This window comes from Alnus glutinosa, chromosome 10 (assembly GCF_958979055.1).
Source record: "Alnus glutinosa chromosome 10, dhAlnGlut1.1, whole genome shotgun sequence".
NCBI lineage: Eukaryota > Viridiplantae > Streptophyta > Magnoliopsida > Fagales > Betulaceae > Alnus > Alnus glutinosa.
The window spans coordinates 24,653,404-24,672,458 of NC_084895.1; the positions used below are offsets into that span (position 1 = coordinate 24,653,404).

A 19,055-nucleotide genomic window follows, 5' to 3' on the forward strand; every position below is an offset into this window, starting at 1 on the left:
AAAAAAAACTAAAAACAGTAAAACTCTGACGGGTTTCGAGAGGATGCGGTGGATCGTTACGGTTGAGGGACAGTTGGTGCGGATGAAATATTTTGTTTATTTATAAATAGGACATAAATTTGGATAAATACCCTATATATATTTTTTTAAAATTATAAATTATGAAATTATGCAAAATTACAATTTTTTTTCATCAAACGGTTTGAAAAATACTACTTATTAAAAATGTGGCATATTATTATTGAGAACTGAATATATTTTTATCGGTCTTTTTGTAAAGAAAATTCTTTATTGCTATTTCATTAACATGCCGTCTTTTTTATGGTTATCATTTTTCTGTATTTGTGAACCATATTTTTAATAAATAATATTTTTCAAACCGTTAAATAAATAAAAAAATTACTACCTCTAAATATCTTTGAAATGGTAGGGAATATTGATACGGCCAAACGGGTGAGAAGATCGTTACTCAAAGTCAAAGACTCCAAAAACCGCGAGAAAGAGGGAGAGAGAGTGGCGCAGGGGCAGGGGTAGGGACAGAGTTGTCATTTTCAAAATACCTACCCCACTACTTTCTTCTTCTTTGCAAGGGTGTGGGGGCCACCAGCGCTCTCTTTTTTTTTTTTTTTCTCTCACGTGCGCTTTTGTTTCCCTCTCTGAAGTCTGAACTCTGAAGCGAAGAGCAGAGAGTGGCCGGGGAGGCGGTTTTCGGAGGTAATCTGAAGTGAAGAGAAGAGAGTGGGTTTCCAGCGGAAGGGCATCGGTTTTCGGAGATTGATTTCTTAGGTAATCTGGTTTCAGGGTTTCCAATGGTTTCGATTCCCCTTTCCCTTCTTTTTTTTTTTTTCCTGGGATATTTTGTTTTGCTTCTATACAATTTGGTTTTGGTGTATATTGCTGTAGATCTGCCCTGTTTGGTGTTGTTCTCAGTAGTTTTAGACCGTTGCTTTTGATTGTTTGGATCGTTGATGGATTGGTGATTAGCTCAATACTACTATGAAATATTTCGAAAATATCTAAGGCAGTGTTCTCTTTTGCATTTTGTCGCCCCCTCTCTCTCAATTTCGGCTACTGCAAACTCTCTCTCCCTCACTATTCAATTGTTTCCGCTTTCTCTCTATATATTTTGAATTTTTTTTCTTTGGAGTTTTGTGTTTGTTTGAATCAGTTGGCAGAACCCAAGTCAAAACCATGGCAACCCCTACGTGTTTTTGGTATAAATTTTAGGCGATAAGGTTTTTTTTTTTTTGGAAAATATTTTATTCTACAAATTTTGAGCTTTCCCTATTTCTTCCAAGAGATTAATGTATTGAATTCCATGGCTATGTTCAGTTTGAGCAAAGCCATGGATCCCGATGCTGCGCGAACGGCGAGGGAGTCACTGGACCTGGTGTTCCACATGTCGAACGTCCTGGACACGGGGCTCGACCGCCACACCCTCTCCGTGCTCATCGCTCTCTGTGACCTGGGTCTCGACCCTGAGGCCCTCGCCGCCGTCGTCAAAGAACTCCGCAGAGAGCTGCAGACCTCTTCTTCGACCGCTCCGTCTTCTCTTTCCTAAAACAGGTTCGTTCGTCGTGGTTTGTCTTAGCCTTTTATTTTCCATGATTGTGACTCGTAAACGTATCTGGTACTCAATTCGAAAGTGAAATGACTAGGTTTTTACTTGTTTGTGTGTTGTGGGTGTCTTGTAACTGGTTGTTGAAATTCCTAGGCGAGCAAGCAAACTTTTACCATCAGCTTCTCTATAATAGTATAATCCCTTTCATTTACTTCTCTTTTTTTTTTTTTCTATATTTTTTTTTTTTCTATATTTTTTTTTTTAGAACATGTATCATGAACTACCATATATTACTGGAAAGCCCGAACATATATTATGAGAGAAGAGGTACAAAACCCTTACACTCTGAACCAGAAGGATTTGACTTAAAAATCAACTGCCTAAGTAGAACACAAACTTCATAAGAACAACATTTGAGCCTATCTTTACAATAACACACACTCTAAAAAGAAACGAGGGCATATCTAGCTACAAACCAACAAGTATTTTAGTAAAATTTGAGCAATACACAGGCAGACTGTGACCGAAGAAACAAGAGGAATACACAAACATAGCATAATAGAAAAACCCAACTCAAGCTGACGGTAGGGGTTGTACTGCCGGAAAACGGCATGTGTAGAACATGTGTCGTCCCCAGAATCACCCTGCAGTAGATCGGACTCCATAATCCCCGAGCGCCACCTTGCACGGTCAGAAAAGGTAGAGCTTAGCCATCACGCGCACCCAAGGAGAGAAGACTCTCTGGAGCGTGATGACCACGCGCCAATCATCGGTGACGCACACGACCATAGCTTTCAGCGGCAGGACCAAAGGATGACGGTGATCACGACTGAGAGGCGCGTGTCTCTCAGAAGTCGACGAAAATGCATAGATCTAGCTTCAAAAAATATAAAGTAGATGAAAGTTCAGCCATGCGCCCTGCCGATGACACGAACCAGAACAACTCTCCACCACCTGACGTCTTGAAGAGAGTCTTCCTGCCTGAACGAAAGCAAAGAAAAAGAAACAAGAAAACATAAACACAAACCACCATAGTTCTGAGAGGACTAAGGAAAGATCAACCACCACCGGATCTACTGGAGGAACAAAACTCCATAGCCCTAATGACTGGAAGAAATCTAACCTCCACTGGTTCTTAGCCGGGAGGGACAAAAAATACTCCATAGCCCTAAAAGGGCTAGGGGTAAAAACTACCGAAATGAGGGAGGCGGGCTATAGCGAAGCAACATTCAAAATGGAGACATCTCTTTCATTCCCTACATGGAGGAAAAATGTCAAAAAAATTACAAAAAATCATCCACAACCCATACTCTATGGGTTCTAAGAGCATTCACAATAAGCTCTTTAAAATTTTTCTAGAAGTCCGTTTGGGTTTGCGATTTTAAAATGTGTGATTTGAAAAAATGATTTTTAAAAACGCAATTAAACGTTTGGCAAAATCGCAGTTTGACCTTTAAAATCGATTATTAACCTTAAAATTTCGCATTTTCAAAAAAGCATTCATTTACATGCGATTTGAAAAAGCAGTTTTCTGCGTTTTCAAATCGTAATTTTTTAAAAATGCAATTCCCAAACGATTCATTTTCTGAAATTTGGTACCTTTCATTAGGCCCGGGGTATGTGACGTGCATAAAAAGTTAGAAAAAGTTAATATATTCTCTCTCAAATTACTATTTAATTAATAATATTTTTTTTAAAACTCTTCATTCGAATAATGTCCTCCCAAATCATAAAAGATTGTCTATGTCTCCCAATTACGAAAATACTCTTAATAAAATAATAAAAAAAAAATTCTAAAAAAAAAAATCAAAACAACCTAGGAGTGGCCAAATTAAAAACATTATAAAAAAAATTCATAGGGATATTAAATTTATTGGGAAATTGTACACTTAAACGAACTCTTAATAGCATGGCGAGTGTCCCCAAGGAGTAGTTCAATCGGCTGGAAATCACGCCTCGTGAAGCGGAGGTCACTAGTTTAAATTTCACATTCCTGCTTATGTAGACATGTAAAAAAAAAAAAAATAGCATGGCGGGCGGAGTAATTATGAATTAAGTATAATTTAAAAGAGGTAGGTAGTTTTTTCTCCAAAAGGTTCGTCTAGCTAAAAACAGAGCATGCGGTCCCTTATCCACGTCGACCTTAGAGCTGACGTTTTAGATATTTTCAGCTTCAAGGACAGAAAACAAAGAAAATATTTTTAATATCTTCCATTTAATGGTGTGGACAAATTGGAAGGTGGTAAAGTTATATGCCAATATTATTGTATCGTTAACATTGAGCTCCACTCTATATAAGGCCAAAAAATCGTTGGTTTGCCATTCCTCCTTACAGAGGATGATATGATATGAGTTGCCTTCTACACTAATCTTATATGCTATTCAGATTTCTCAAGAAACTAACATGTAGTTTCACAAATTTAATGATGAATTTACAAATAGAAATGATATTTGAGGAATGCTAGAGTTCATTTTAGTGTCCTTCTAGGGTCCTTTTATGCTGACATAGCACCCTGTATTTTTTAATAAAAACAGGAGAGAAAAATTAAGTTGTAGTTTTTATTTATTAAACGCAGGATGTCATGTCAGCATAGAAGGACGTCTAAAAAGACACTATAATGAGTTTTAGCATTTTTCATGATATTTGCACATCATTTGTACGTCTCTATACAACTAAGTTTTAAATCTGCCATTGAATTTGTATTACCCAATATGGGTCTCACAAATCCAATAATAAATTTAAAAATGAGAAGTACAAGAAATGTGCAAATATCATTTCTCATAAACAAAAGGGATTGGTAAAAGATAGAGATTAGATAAATGTATATAGATATGATACGTTTACAATTTCAGTATAACTTTTGTATAACTCCAATTTTTTTTAATCAATCATTGAATATGCAGGATGTATATGTAGAAAAACAAAAAGTTGTTAAAGTTATTAATAATTTGTGTAAAAAATTATATAATAATCATTTTATCCGATGTATAACATCTCTATTTCATGTTTAGTGTCCCAATTGGTCTGTAAGATCTGGGCATTAGGGTCTCCAATTTTTCACAAGTCTATTTATTGATCAGCTTCTACCCTTATATCAATTCAATCTTTGGTGAGCTTAATGGAAATAGGAAGTTCATTACATAGTAGATATTTTTAAGAGTAATTGTTATGAAAGTGGAATTCTACTGCATGCAGAAGACATTGGCCGGACATAAGACCAATCACAAGCACGTATCCCATGAAGTCCTTGAAGTAGTTTATATTAGAGTAGGAGTATTTTAATTAAATTATGATAGTTATAGTTATCTATCTAAGTCAGAGTCTTTTAATTATTGTAGCACTGTCCTGCAATCTTTAATTGAGTCCTTGTAGGAGTTGATCTCCAAGTTAATAAAGAGTTAAGCAGAATTAATCTCAAACCTTGTATTTGAAAAGGTCTAGGTTCCCTCAGAACTTATCAAATTATTCCGTTGTGTGTTCGATAAATCATTCACGTAACATATATATCATTAGCTATTATCTTTACAATATATTGTAGAGGTAAAGGTCGTTGTAATAGAATCATCTCAATTTCATTTAATGAAATTGGTACTATCCATTTCAAATGAAATGTTAGGATTTAAAGTTGGTGCATGTAACGGTGTATATAAAGTCAAAGTTATCATGTTTTTTTAAAATTTAAATAATGTAAAATCATGTACACCATTAGATGTATCAATTTTAAATCATGACATTTCATTTGAAATATATAATATCGATTTAATTTGAAATGGGGAGGATCCTATTCCCCCCACTTTTTTTTTCTTTAGTATAGTAATTAATTTTGGTGTATGGGGCCTACTGTTTATATTAGATGTTCACTTTATTGTTTGTGGTTATGGGGTGCCCCCCTCTAGGTTTGTCAATATATATAGAGAGGGGTTAGGAACTCTTTACCAAATCTAAAGCTGACTAATGGATTCTGCGTATTTGAGGGCCATTTGATATGCTTTTGATAGCAACAAAATAAACAAGTCACATGATCGCTTCCTCCATGTTTTTCCAAGCAATCATGTGTGCACATTTTTATGTTACGATACGTAATTGGGTCATCATGTTCTTTGATATTAACCAGGCGGTGTCGAAAGCCATTCAGAATACACCGTTGATATTTTGACACCTCACATGCCTATTCTTTTTCTTTTTCTTTTTCCTTTGGATAACTTCACAAAGGAGTATCGAATTATACATTTGTTTGAGATAATCGTACTGAATTAGCAAACGTCTCAAACTGTAGTATCCACGTTTTCAAACGTCTCACTTAAGGGTACTTCGTTAAGATTTGCTATTAAATTCTGTCAAAATTTTTAAAATACCCTTATGTTTTTAATTTTGAAAAAAATTATAATTTTTTTCAAAGATTCAGGTATGGGTATTTGTGCAAATTCCGTTAAATTCTAACCAACACCTAAATCCTAGTATTTTTTTTAAAAAAAGAAATTAGGTATTTTGAGTATTCCATTAGGATTTAACAGCAAATCGTAACGGAGTACTCTTAAGTGAGACGTTTTGAAACTTGAATACCGGAGTTTGAGTCGTTTGCTAGTTCAGTACGTTTATTTCAAAATGACCTATAATTCAATACCCTTTTATAAAATTATCATTTTTCTTTTCTTTTTTCTTTACTTTTTTATTTCCCAATGTTCAATTTTACTTTTAAGGCATCTCTCCATTGCTCCCAAAACTTTATCAACTTTAGAAAAGTCAAGAAGCATGATGGGAAGTGAAGATGGATGAAAAGAAGTAGGGGCAAAGTCATTGGCTTGTACAAGAAGATTAAAGATAAGCAACTCCATTATCCCCAATATAAGTTTTCTAATATATTTCCTACCCATTGATTTTCTCCATGTTTAGTGTTTAGAAACTTTGAAGTAAATTCAAAATGATGAGCTCAGGGATGATCTAATGGTCACGATATACTATATTAATGCACTCATTTAAGAGGTTTTGAAAGAAAAGATTAGTTTGAAATTAAAGAGTGATAACCAATAACCACATCATATATGAATATATAGAATCCAAATTATTATACTATTGATTTATAAAAAGCATATATATATATATATATATATATATATATATATATATATATATTTGAGAAAATAGTGATGAATTTTATAAATCATAGAGACAAAAACTTTTGCTCAGCAAGTACAATACTCTGAATGAGAGGAGGGCATCCACCCATCCACACCTATTCTACCCTTTGAATTAAAGCTATTTTAGCCAAATAGTGCGCAACATTATTTGCCAGACGACTTACATACTGGACCACAAAAGAATCAACAGTCATGAGAATGGCCTTAGAATCTTCAATCAGGTTTCCATAAAGCCTCAAGCATTCTGTGATGCTATTAAGTTCCCCTACAACCTAGTGTGAGTCCCCCTCAAAAATAACATTCTGCTAACCTTGACCTTCACAAAAACATATAGCCCTCCATGCAGCCAAAACTTCAGTTGTTGTTGGATCTGTGATGCCCTGCTTTGAAGCTGAATAGGCAGCCTGCACTGTACCCTCATGAGTTCGGATCACCACCCCAATTCCTACCAACTTCTGCTTACAATCCACAGCCGCATCCCAGTTAGCCTTCAACATACCAAGGGGAGGTGGTGTCCATGTAGGGGTTGGTTTGACAGCACCAACACAACATGTCTCATATTGATCAGTGGCCTGAGCAAACTCCGCAACCTGGTTTTTGGCTTGTCCCACCAGATTTGAAGGAGGCGTGAAAAACCCTTCGAACACCAAAGTGTTTCGCCGCAACCAGATCAGCCGAGCTAGTGTCACTGCCTCAATGAAGTCGTTGTCTTCAAGCTTCTCCAACAGCTGCTGAAGAAGGCCCAAACCGTCACTCTCTACAAGAGAGAGTTTTTGAATACATCTACTACTGTCCTGCCAAGCTGCCACAGAAGAAGGGCATGTCCACAGAATATGGAAAACAGTTTCGGGTTCTCTACCACAAATGGGGCACAACGGGTCGGAAATGATTTTTCGAGAATGGAGATTGGCCTTGGTAGAGACTATGTTATTACTTACCTTCCAGAGAAAATTTTTTAGGGTAGCCGGAACATGGAGATGCCATAATTTCTTCCAGAAGTCCCCACTTTCCAAATCCCTCGAGCAATTTCCCTTCTCTGAGTTCCTTTCTATTTTTCTCCATGTAATATGCACTTTTCACAGAAAAACAGCCATTCTTAGACCCAATCCAGACCAACTTGTCCTTTTTCAGTAAAGAACTAAAAGGCAAATTACATATCTTGGTAGCTTCTTCAATGAGTTGAAAATTTCAACACTTCGTTATCGGATCAATAAGGTCAGCTACTTTGGCATCAAAATTGAGAACTCGGACTGGGGATTGGATTTGGTATGTAGTGGGCAAGGGAATCCACCTATCCTTCCAAATCTTAATTTGAGCTTCATTACCTACCCTCCAAACTAACCCCCTTTCAAGAAGTGGCCGAGCTTTGAGGATACTACGCCAAGCGAACGAAGGCCTTCCACCCAAACTTGCTTACAAAAAGGTGCCATTAGGGTGGTATTTTTCTGCCATAATTCGAGCCGCCAATGAGTTAGGAGAATTAATCAACCACCAGCCCTGCTTTGCAAGAAGAACAATATTGAACACTTCTAAATCTCGGAATCCCATCCCACCTCTTAGCTTAGGTGCCCCCATCCTTTCCCAACTCATCCACGACACCTTATTACCTTTTGACTGCAAGCCCCACCAAAACCTAATCATCATGGAGTTGAGAGACTTGCAAAGTGTTTTGGGAATGAGGAAAACACTCATATCATAAGTGGGAATGGCTTGAACCACCGCCTTAAGAAGTATTTCCTTGCCTGCCTGCGAAAGGAATTTCTTCTTCCATCCCTCCAATCGCTTCCCAACTGTTCCTTGAATTCCAACAAAAGTTTTTTTCTTTGCATGACCCACCAATGCTAGTAACCCCAAATACTTCTCATAGCTAGTGGACGCTGAAGTTTCCACAAAAGATCCAATATGCTCCTTAAACTCACGCTTAGTGTTCTTGCTGAAGAAAATAGAAGTTTTTCCAGCATTTAGTTTCTGTCCCGAGACAGATTCATACAGGTGCAGCTGATGAATCTTCCCCCATTCCATGAAGTTGGCTCTACAAAACAAAAGGTTATCATCCACGAAGAATAAGTGGCTAAGCTTGTAACCTTTTGCTGAAACAGGAACTCTCGAATTGCTACCTTCATGTTCAGCCCTCTGCAACAAAGAACTAAGTCCATCCGCACACACCAAGAATAAGTAAGAGGATAATAGGTCGCCTTGCCTCAACCTTCTGGACGGAGTGATAAGGCCTATTGGACGCCCATTAAGCAACACTGAGTATGTGTCTGAGCGAACACAAGTCATAATCAAAGAGATCCAAGCTTCTGCAAAGCCCAACTTCCTTAAAATGCCTTCAAGAAACAGCCACTCAACACGATCGTAGGCCTTGCTCATGTCGAGCTTAATGGCCATATACCCTTTCTTCCCTGTCAATCGAGTAGCCATGGTATGAAGCGCCTCGTATGCAATCAATATATTGTTTGAGATGAGTCTACCAGGCAGGAAGGCACTCTGTCGTTGTGAAATAATCTCAAGCAAAACCTGCTTGAGCTTATTAGCTAGTACCTTTGCTATTACTTTGTAGAGGACATTGCATAAGCTAATAGGACGAAAATCCTTAACATTAGAGGCATTCGCGGATTTAGGTACTAAAGCAATATAAGTATAATTAATGACAGAATCAAAAACCCCAAGATTGAGAAAATTCAGCACTGCTAATCGAACCTGAGGACCTACGATGCTCCAATGCATTTGATAAAAACATACCCCATATCCATCAGGGCCTGGGGCTTTCGAAGGTTACATTTGGGAAAGGGCCACATCCACTTCTTCAGAGGAATATGGACGAAGGAGAAGTTGATTCATGGCAGGAGTGACCCGGGTTTGGACTGCTGAGAGACATTCTTCCATCCCAACTAACCCTGTTGAAGTGAATAAACCCTGGAAATAACCAGTGAAGGCCAATTCGACATCTACCACCTGAGACCAGCATCTGCCCTCCTCATCATAGATTTTACTAACGAAATTCTTCCTCCTCCGTTGTGTGGCCCAGACGTGAAAAAACTTGTTGTTTCGATCCCCCTGTCTAAACCAATTCCATTTCGCCCTTTGCTTCCACTTCAAATCCTCCATTTCCAACAATAAATTTAATTCCCCCTGGAGCTGTTTAATATTTACCAAAGTCTCTGGTCTTTCCTCATGTTGTAAGGATTGCAATTTGGTAGACAAAAGCTTGATGGTCTACTAAGTCTGGCCAAACGTTGCTCTGCTCCAATTTTGGAGAGCCAGTTTACATCTGTCCAAATTAGTCGTTGTTGCCATCATCGAGTTCGGACCACCCCCTTCCTCTTTCCAAGCTTGTTTAATGATATCCGAACACTCTGTATCAAGGCTCCAGCTTGCTTCATATCTGAATTGCTTTGGACCAAACCTGTTAGCTCTGTCCAGATCAAATCAAACCCACAAGGGGTTGTGGTCTGAACTCCTAGCCGCGAGCACTTCCACTACAACCCCTGGATAATGATCACACTAGCCTCTATTAGCAAAAGCTCTATTTAGCATTTCTTTAATGAAGTCCACTGAACTATGGTTATTGCACCAGGTGTATTTAGGACCCCTGAAACCCAAATCCCCCAAATCACAATGGGAAATGGCATTTCTGAATCCCTCCAACTGAGAATCCGTTTTTGGGATACCTCCAAATTTCTTCGAATTGTCTAGGATTTCATTAAAGTCACCCAAGCAAAGCCAGTCAAGCGGTTGAAAAGCACTCAGTTGAGACAAGAGTTGTCAGGAAGCTTCCCTATGTACCGGATTAGGATGACCGTAGAATATAGTGAGTTTCCAGCTATAGTTAGTATCAACCAACTGGACAATAGCATTAATATGGCGCCTAGAGTAGTTATGAATCGTGACTTCTCTAGCACCCATCCACAAAAGTGCAATTCCTCCACTTTTACCCACGTGATCAATCGCTAACATTCCTTCAAATCCCATAGACACAAGGGCTGTCGCCAATAAATCTGGGAAATCTTGTGAGATCGAAGCATACCTCTTTTCCCTTTTCAGGTGTGCCGGATTGGAATCTTCTCTTGCAATATCTTTAGAACCCCTCTTTTCTGGAAGGATTTGCGGAGTTTGATGCTGTAATATCCCAATTTTTTTTTTATTAAGACATAATAATAATAATAACAACTTATTAAGTAAGTTAAGTTAAAAAAAAAAAAAGAAAAAAAAAAAAAAAAGAAAAAAAAAAGACTTGTTGAGTAAGTTAAGTTAACTTAATTGATAAGTTGAAAAAAAAAGAAAAGAGAAGCAACAACTTGCACGACAAGTTGTTCTTTTTCTTTATTAATTCTTCTTCTCTTCTTTCTTTTCTTCATCTTCTTCCTTCTTTCTTCTTCTTTCTTTCTTCTCACACGAACACATGGAGACAGAGAGAGTGGGAGCCGGAGATCGAGAGAGAGAGAAAGAGAATGGGTTGAGAGCTGAGAGATGAGACCGAGAGATTGAGGGAGACCGGAGGAAGGAGAGACTTGATCGTGGAGGACCCGACCAGTGGGTCTATGGTGGCGATTCCGGCGAAGCAAAGCCGAAATTCGACGGCTTGAAGGCCGATTTCCGGTGAGCCAGTGAGCCCGCAACCTGAAGAGACCCGTAGACCCGAGTGACCGTGACCCATGCGACCCGCAAACCGCCAGACCCGAGAGCCCTGAGACACGATTTTCGGCAGAACCAAAGTCGATTTTCGGTGATTTCTCCAGTGGATTTTCTGGGAAAATTTTTGAAAGTGAGTAATTTTGTGAATTTAGTGTTATCCTATGATGATTAGTTGGATTGATAGCTTGGGTGTTATTGATTTGAACTTATGTTAACATTTTGTTGTGGGAACCGATTGGGCTTTGTGAGAGTACAGTGTTTCGGATTGTTTGAGTATGTGTGCAGTGTATCGGTTGATTGAGGGTTATTGTTCCATGTTCTTGATCAATTGTGATATGGGGATTTTAGATGTGTTTACTGTGCTAGTCGGATTTGTGTATAGCATGATGTTTCCCGTTTGAGAATTGTTGGATTTTGGAGATTTTGTTTTAATGGGATAATATTCGGTCGGTTAATCAAATGGGAATGGTGATTTTTTCTATTTAAGATTTTTTTCTGTTAAAGGCCGTATAGTGTGCGGTATCTGTTGACAATTTGGAATTTGCTTTGTGAAGAATTTTTTCTGAAGAAAAACCTTTTAAATGTTTTAGATTTTCCATTGATGTTAAATGAGTTTTTAATTACTATTTGAGGTTGAGAATGATATTATGTAGAAAACATGTTAGATATTGAAGTTTTTGATGAATTCAATTCTGATTTTCGTTGGTTAAGTTGAGGGTGAATTCCGGGTTGGCGAGAGAGGTTTTTTCTGTAGATTAGGCCGAATGATTTCATGTTGAAATTTCTGAGTGTGATATCTTAGTCTAATAAAATAGCGTTGTTGAATTATTTATGAATATAAATACGCGGTATTTTTAGAAGATTATGGTTTTATGTTATATAGAATATATGTAGGTACCTTAGTTTAAGCTAGGCTTAGAATTTTAGAATACTCTTCTAAGCTTCTTCATTCGATTTATTTAGGTAAAAGCTCGACCCTGACGTTAAGGGCAAATCCAGGTAAGGGGATACAACACCGAAAAACCCCCAACAAGATTTTATTACAAATCTTTTGAAAAAGTGTTGGGGAATTTTACAAAGCGTTTGCTTGTGTGATTTTTAATGCCAAGCTTTATTACTCATATGTTATTGTTCAAGAATTTTGTGCATAAATCACATATATGATTAAGAACATATTTTAAAGTTATGATTTATGCATAATTACAGTTATAATTAATAGCATTTCAAAGTTATGGATTATGCATACTTATAGTCATGAAAAAGAGCATTTGAAAGTTAAGATTATAGAGCATTCCGAAGTATATGATTTTATTCAAGAATACAGTGTTGAAAGAAAAGAGGATCTCAAGTTTAAATTTTGCACATGACTACAGTTATGAACGCGGCTCATATAGTTTTAAAGTAAAGCTTACAGTTATTGCAGAGCCTACATAATTACAGAAAGTGTTCATATGCAGTAATAATTGTTTAACCCTAAGGCACTATTACAGTTAGGATTGGTACCCATAGGACAACATAGCAAACATACCGTAAGTCGGTGTGTTCTACCATCCGAGGTTTGCCTTCACCTAGGGAAGATCCCCAACCCGGTACGGCTTTCCCCTGTGACGACAGGCTGAGTCCATAGGTCTGTGTGATAAAAGCCAACATGCTCCGCTCACGAGAAACAGCGGTGTAGAGTCTATAAAGGGTTAAATCACAGATAAAGGATTAAAGGGAAAACAGATAAAAATAATTTATTAAATCATTATAAATTTCATATGCCATTATTTATATTCCTCATTCACTTGTTCTGTTAATTGTTCATATGATTATGCCTCATGCTTTAAAACAATACATTTCTTATCACGAATCATGTTTTTAACACGTGTTTTCTTATAAATCATAAACAGTCTAGTATGTCATTTCTTAAACAATTTGCATAACTATAATCTCCAACTTATAATCACTCAAAGATCACATATCTTATTCATACTTCTAGACATCATCATAATTTCAATATATCCAAAAATATTCAAATCATCCAAAATAAATTAAAATCAATCATATAAATTGGTTTAGGTTGTAAAACAATATAAATTATGAAATTCACTATATATGAAATTAATTCTTATCAGTGAGTAGAATAAATCTGTCATTATGCATGACTAAAGATTATGGCATAAAGGTTTATAACATGTTTTATACCCTGGTGTTGTATTTTCCTTACTGAGTTGTCGAACTCACCTCTTTTTTCCCTCAACCCTTTTCAGATGACCCAATAAGATGATGTCATTTCTTGGTATTGGCGTAGATCTCGCAAAGAGCAATAGATCATTGCGAACCGACCAAATCTTTACTTTGTATAGTATATTTCTCTTGGAGAATTCAAGGTGTTGTAAAGAATTATTAATAGAAAGGTATAATAAAGTAGGAGATGTAAATTTATATGTTGTAAATGCACGCTTCCATTTAAAATGTTTGTTTTTAGCACTCAAGTTCGCATTTTTCTTATATCCCAAAACGGGGGCGTGACAGATGCTGAGGCTGTCTAAAGTCTTCCCTTCGAGCTATCTTCTTCCAGTGGTGAAGACTTCCCCCTACTGTCAAGCCCTTTTGCTGAGGAGTCCCAAGGTGTTGGGAACTAGAAGTTGAAATCACCACTGTGCCTCCCTTGCTTTGACAAACCGGGGATGCCCCTAAATCTTCGGCCTGAACTTTAGAAGAACTGGGCACTGCCTTGACAGAAGACGTCAGAGAGGAAACTTCTATAGAATCCACGTGTTTCTGGGATTTAGCTTCTGCGCCAGGTGGACAACATTTGTTATTTCCAGTTGGGCTACGTTTTTCTTTTCTCAAGTGGGTATCCGATCGGGCTTCTGAAACAGGCCTGTACTGGCCCCTTTTGGAAAAGCCCCCGTTAGGCTTTTCAAAAGCCTGTTTTTTTGACCACCGAGAATCTTCATGTCCTTCACGTATCTTCCGTAAATCCTCCTTATATAACTATTTCCACGCTGGGAAACAGGGACATTTACTTCTGCATGGGAATTGCCTTGATCAGCTCATTTCCTTCCAAGTCACTACGGTTTTTGACTATTGAAGTTGGCGAAGAACTTCTTCTACGTTGTGAAATAGGGGCATTTACTTCTTCTTGGGGATTGCCTTGAACAATGCCTTTCCTTTTTGAACCTCTACGGTTTTTGAATTTTGAAGTTGGTGTATAGCTGGCATCCGACAGTACAGGGCTAGATTGCGATATCGGTGGGATTTTTCTTGAAGAAAGGTGACTGGGACCCCTCTGGAGCTTCAGTTCCCCGGGAAGAGTCCTCCGCCCTGAGCCAAGGGCCCCATGCTAGGTTTTCCTCATAATGACTCTGCTTTTTAAAGGGGACAACCGGGCAACCCATTTCTGCATGTAGAATACACCCACATCTGAAGCAGTATACATGGAGCTTCTTATAACGGAAAGGAACCCAGCATGATTTCCCTGCAAGAAGCAACATCTGTCCCCTGTCTAGTGGCTGGTACAGAGGGATCTTGACCCTTATACATAGGAATTTGCCCCACCCCACATTATATGCAGCGATCGCTACGTCCTTCACTTTGCCCAGAGAATTTCCAATCTTTAGGCCCACCCCTCTATTCATGCAGTCGAGAGGCATATCATAAACCTGTAGCCAAATCGGGGAATGCGAGAACTCCATCTGTGAAGGAGGAGTTTTCCCTTCCAACTCTTTGATTATCAGTATTTTTCTTTCCTAAACCATGGTCGACCTTCCACCACTCTCTGCCGATCACTCTCATCTAAAAATTCAAATAACCAGAGATTATCCTGCACTTCTTTGAAGAAAACACGTCCCACTGTGCGCCAGATCCTTTGGAGGAGGGATTTAAAAGCTTCCTTGTTAACTTTCTTGTGCACCCCTAGCCTTCCCACCAAACATTTAGATCCCCTTGCCCTGAGATCCTCCGTATCTCCTTCAGTAATTTCAATCCCCAGCTGTTCCCCCTTAGTTAGAGGAAAATTTCCCGACTTTTCCCTGTACATTCCAACCATGTTCCCTTAACTCTGCTATAGAGAACTGGCTAGACAACGGGACTGCAATATATATATATATATATATATATATATATATATGTCTCTGTCTATGTTTATGTTTTTTTTTTTTTTTTTTTTTTTAATTTTTTCTTAAAACAAATATCCCTTGATAAGAATTATAAGCTTCCAAAAAATGCTATTTAACTTGCAAATAGTTTTTATCAGAAGATAAACTCACTCTTCACATAGTTTCGATCCAAAATTTAGAACATATTAAATGAAACCGTTCATTTGAAATATATGTAGAGTCATGTACATATATATGAAGCCAGATTGGAATCTCCAACAATTTAATTTGGGCAATACATTATGAGGGACCCATTACAATCTACATTTTCAAATAAATTTTGAGTTGTTCGGCTATTTATTCGGACATGTCACATTGTGCTAGATCCCATAAAAATCAATTATGTCATGCTAACGTGTATGACTTCAGATGTGAATAAATCCATTGATTCAATGCTTAAACAAGCCCAAATCCTATGTGGTGCATAATTTTCCCTAAATAAATGTTCATAATTGAAACAAGGTAGGTACCTAAGGGAACAATGGAACACTTTGTCTAATAGAAGAAATAATTTAATCTTCATGGAATATACATCTTATGCTAGGCCACAACCAAGCACTCATTTTTTTTAGGGTTAAATACAATTCACTCCCCTAAAATTGTCAGCCATTTTCACTTGGCTACAAAAGTTTAAAAATTTGCAATGTACCCCCCAAAATTTCAAAAAATTTCAATTTAGGCATTCTATCTGGTTTGACCGTCAAATCAGACAGAATTTTGACCACGTGTGTGTCACATGACTTTTTTTTAGGCAAATGTCTCATCTCGATTTAAAGTGAAATGAAGAGAATCCTATTATCAATAAAAACGCGAGGATTGACTTCATGACTAATTATGAAAATAAACATACGAACTGAACAATTAAGAACTCATTTTTACTATGAAATAATGCTTCAAAAATGGGACTGCATTTTATTAAGTTAAGAGCATTCGCATTCTTCTTCTTCTTCTTCTTCTTCTTTTTTTTTTTTTTCTTTTTGTTTTTTAGAATTTGGGATACTAGGGAAGAGAGATAAATCCACGCAACCAGGTTGAGAGAGTGCATTCTTATAACTTTTACGACAATAATCTTTCAGGGTCAATTTCTATTTTTTTTTTATTTTTTTAAAAAAAGAGAAAAAAATGATTAATACTACATGTACAAATATTTTACAACTTTTAACACGTGTTAATATGTGATTGTAGACACGTCAACCACTAAAAAAATAATTTTAAAATCTCCCAATCACATTTGTAAAATAGTTGTAAAACATTTGGAAGTGTAGCATTTTTCAAAGTAAATAGGAAAAAAAATGAAGAAAAATGCTACACCTACAATCCTTTACAATTTACTGACACAGGTAAGCATAGCATATGATTGAAATGTGTTAGTTTTTTTTTTTTTGTTTGGTTAAATAATTTTTTGATTCATGTGGTTTAAGTTTAACGACTTTATATTTTGTCCCTTATGGTTCATTTCATATCGTAGATGATATCTCATTTATGGTTAAAGACGGAAATGGTATCTCCGCCCAACTTTCATTAAAAAATTGACAGAAGTCCACTTCCATTATTCCATTAAAAAATTGACAGAAGTCCACGTTATATGTCTTAAAAAATTGATACATGTCCCTATGCATAATTAACAAAAAAAAATTAAACTAAAAAACTAAAAGTAAGAAAAAAATTTAAAAAATTAAAAACTTTATAAAAAAAAAACTTTTTGAGAACAAAAAAAAAAAAAAAAAAAAAAAAAAAAAAAAAAAACTTAAGTTAGGGTTTGGCTATTGAGGGTGGCCGAATCACCCCCATGGCACCAGTCACCCCTAGCCTGGTCCATTTAGGGTGGCTCGAGCCACTCTTATTTATTTATTTATTAATTTTTAAAGTTTTAATTAATTTTTTAAGGCATGTGACATGGACTTTCGTTAATTTTTGGACGGAAGTTTGACGGAGGTACCATCTCCGTCTTTAGCCATAATTGATGTATCTTCTACGATACAAAATGAACTATATAGAGCAAAAAATGGGCTTGTTTGGCAAGTGACATTACAGAACAGAACAGAACAGAACAGAGTAGTGGGTTGTTAATTTTTGAAATTAGTAAAAAGTGATGATGTGATATAAAATAAAAAAAAATTGTATAAAAAAGTGAAAAAGTTTTGTATTGTAGTGAATTTTTTTATTTGAATAGTAATAAAAAATTATTGATGTGATATAAAAAAGTGAAAAAAGTGGGAATGTTTTGATGTTGATTAGTAGTGAAAAATATAAAAAAAAAATGAAGAAAAAAAAGAAAGTACATAAACAGTACTGTAATGTATTGTTCCTTGACAAACAAGATAAAATTGTTAAACCACAATGAGTCAAACATGTAAGCATATCATATGATTGAAATGTGTTAATTTTTATTTTTTTTCAATGGGCTAATGTAAAAGAATTATAAGCAAGTGGTGGTAGGCATACCATTATTTAAAAGTAAAGGTCATTAACCTTTTGAAATGGAGAAATGATATACTTATATCTCATATACATCTGCATACAACCAAGTTTTAAATTTACCATTGAATTTGTGGGATTTAATGTGGGTCACATAAATTCAAAGATAGATTTAAAAATGAGATGTACAAAAGATATATTGGAGAGTTAAAAATATAATTTCTCTTTGAAATGTTCACTCTTAAAAATAAAAGCAGCGAAGAACGATGGGCCCTAGTAATACAGGTGGCTGGTACATTACAATCTTGGCCCATCCCCAAAGCCCATATCATACATCAACCCTACTGCCCCTCACACCCGAAAACGGTTCTCGTTTCCCCTTCTAAACCTCTGCAAAACCCCAAGCTCTAGTCTCTCACTAGTCACTACAACACAGACCGCAGACCGATAGCTTTGCGAGCGAGTTAGAGAAAGAGAAAGCTACAGGGATCAAAGATGGTGGTCAGCTCTAATGTGACCCCGGATTTGGAGCCGCTGCGCGAGCTCTTCAGACACCATATAGAATCATTCAATTATATGGCGGAGAAAGGACTCAAAATCCTCTTCGAAAGCATCAAGCCCGTACAAATTTACGATTCTTTTATCAACAAGAATCTCAGAAATATCCTTTGCTACTAACCAATTCTCTTTTTGCTGTTTATTTGTATGAATTAATTGAGTTTTTTTTTTCACTGTAATTTAAGTTAATTCTTGACTTGGAGCTTACTCTGGTTGGCCGAACCTGTTTTGTCGAAACCACGTAAAGAGCTGTTATCGAAACTTATGGACAAAGAAGCTTTCCCTTACAAAGTAAGATTTTTTTTTTTAATTTTTTAATTTTTTTTAAATTCACAGGAAGTCATTGTTATTTGTTTCTATTAATCTATCCTCCATTGTTGATTTTCTTGACGGATTTGTACACGCAGTTCAGGCAGGCGAAGATTTCGTACACAGGGAGTTTGAAGGCGAAAGTTTGGTTTCATTTGGATGGTGAACCTCCTATTTCTGAACAAATCGATTTTGGGCAGTTTCCGATAATGGTGAAGGTTGGTATTGTGTTCCTTTTCGTTTTGGTTTCTAAAATTTATCAAATTTTGTGTTTGTTGAAATCAGTT

The 19,055-nt window shown here is 36.6% G+C and overlaps 2 protein-coding genes across 5 annotated transcripts in view; both read left to right on the forward strand.

Annotated features, from left to right (window-relative positions):
• Positions 1-624: 624 nt before the first annotated feature.
• LOC133880007 (mitotic-spindle organizing protein 1A-like) lies at positions 625-13,752 on the forward strand. Of its 4 annotated transcripts, none has more exons than XM_062318853.1 (4): positions 625-786; positions 1,169-1,214; positions 1,333-1,566; positions 4,758-4,919. In XM_062318853.1, the coding sequence occupies exons 2-3, from the start codon at positions 1,192-1,194 to the stop codon at positions 1,559-1,561; spliced, it is 252 nt and encodes an 83-aa protein (XP_062174837.1). In that variant the 5' UTR covers positions 625-786; positions 1,169-1,191; the 3' UTR covers positions 1,562-1,566; positions 4,758-4,919. The 4 variants fall into 4 exon arrangements, with proteins under 4 accessions (XP_062174837.1, XP_062174836.1, XP_062174838.1 ...); XM_062318852.1 differs by lacking the exon at positions 4,758-4,919 and adding an exon at positions 13,591-13,752 and having other exon boundaries at positions 626-786; XM_062318851.1 differs by lacking the exon at positions 4,758-4,919 and having other exon boundaries at positions 638-786; positions 1,333-1,770.
• A 4,507-nt stretch (positions 13,753-18,259) lies between these two features.
• Positions 18,260-19,055, forward strand: part of LOC133880085 (DNA-directed RNA polymerase I subunit 2) — a 33,020-nt gene continuing 32,224 nt past the window's right edge. The window contains exons 1-3 of the mRNA XM_062318966.1: positions 18,260-18,562; positions 18,668-18,750; positions 18,867-18,986. Coding sequence (XP_062174950.1) covers positions 18,397-18,562; positions 18,668-18,750; positions 18,867-18,986 — 369 coding nt within the window. The 5' untranslated portion in view covers positions 18,260-18,396. The remainder of the gene's footprint in view (positions 18,563-18,667; positions 18,751-18,866; positions 18,987-19,055) is intronic.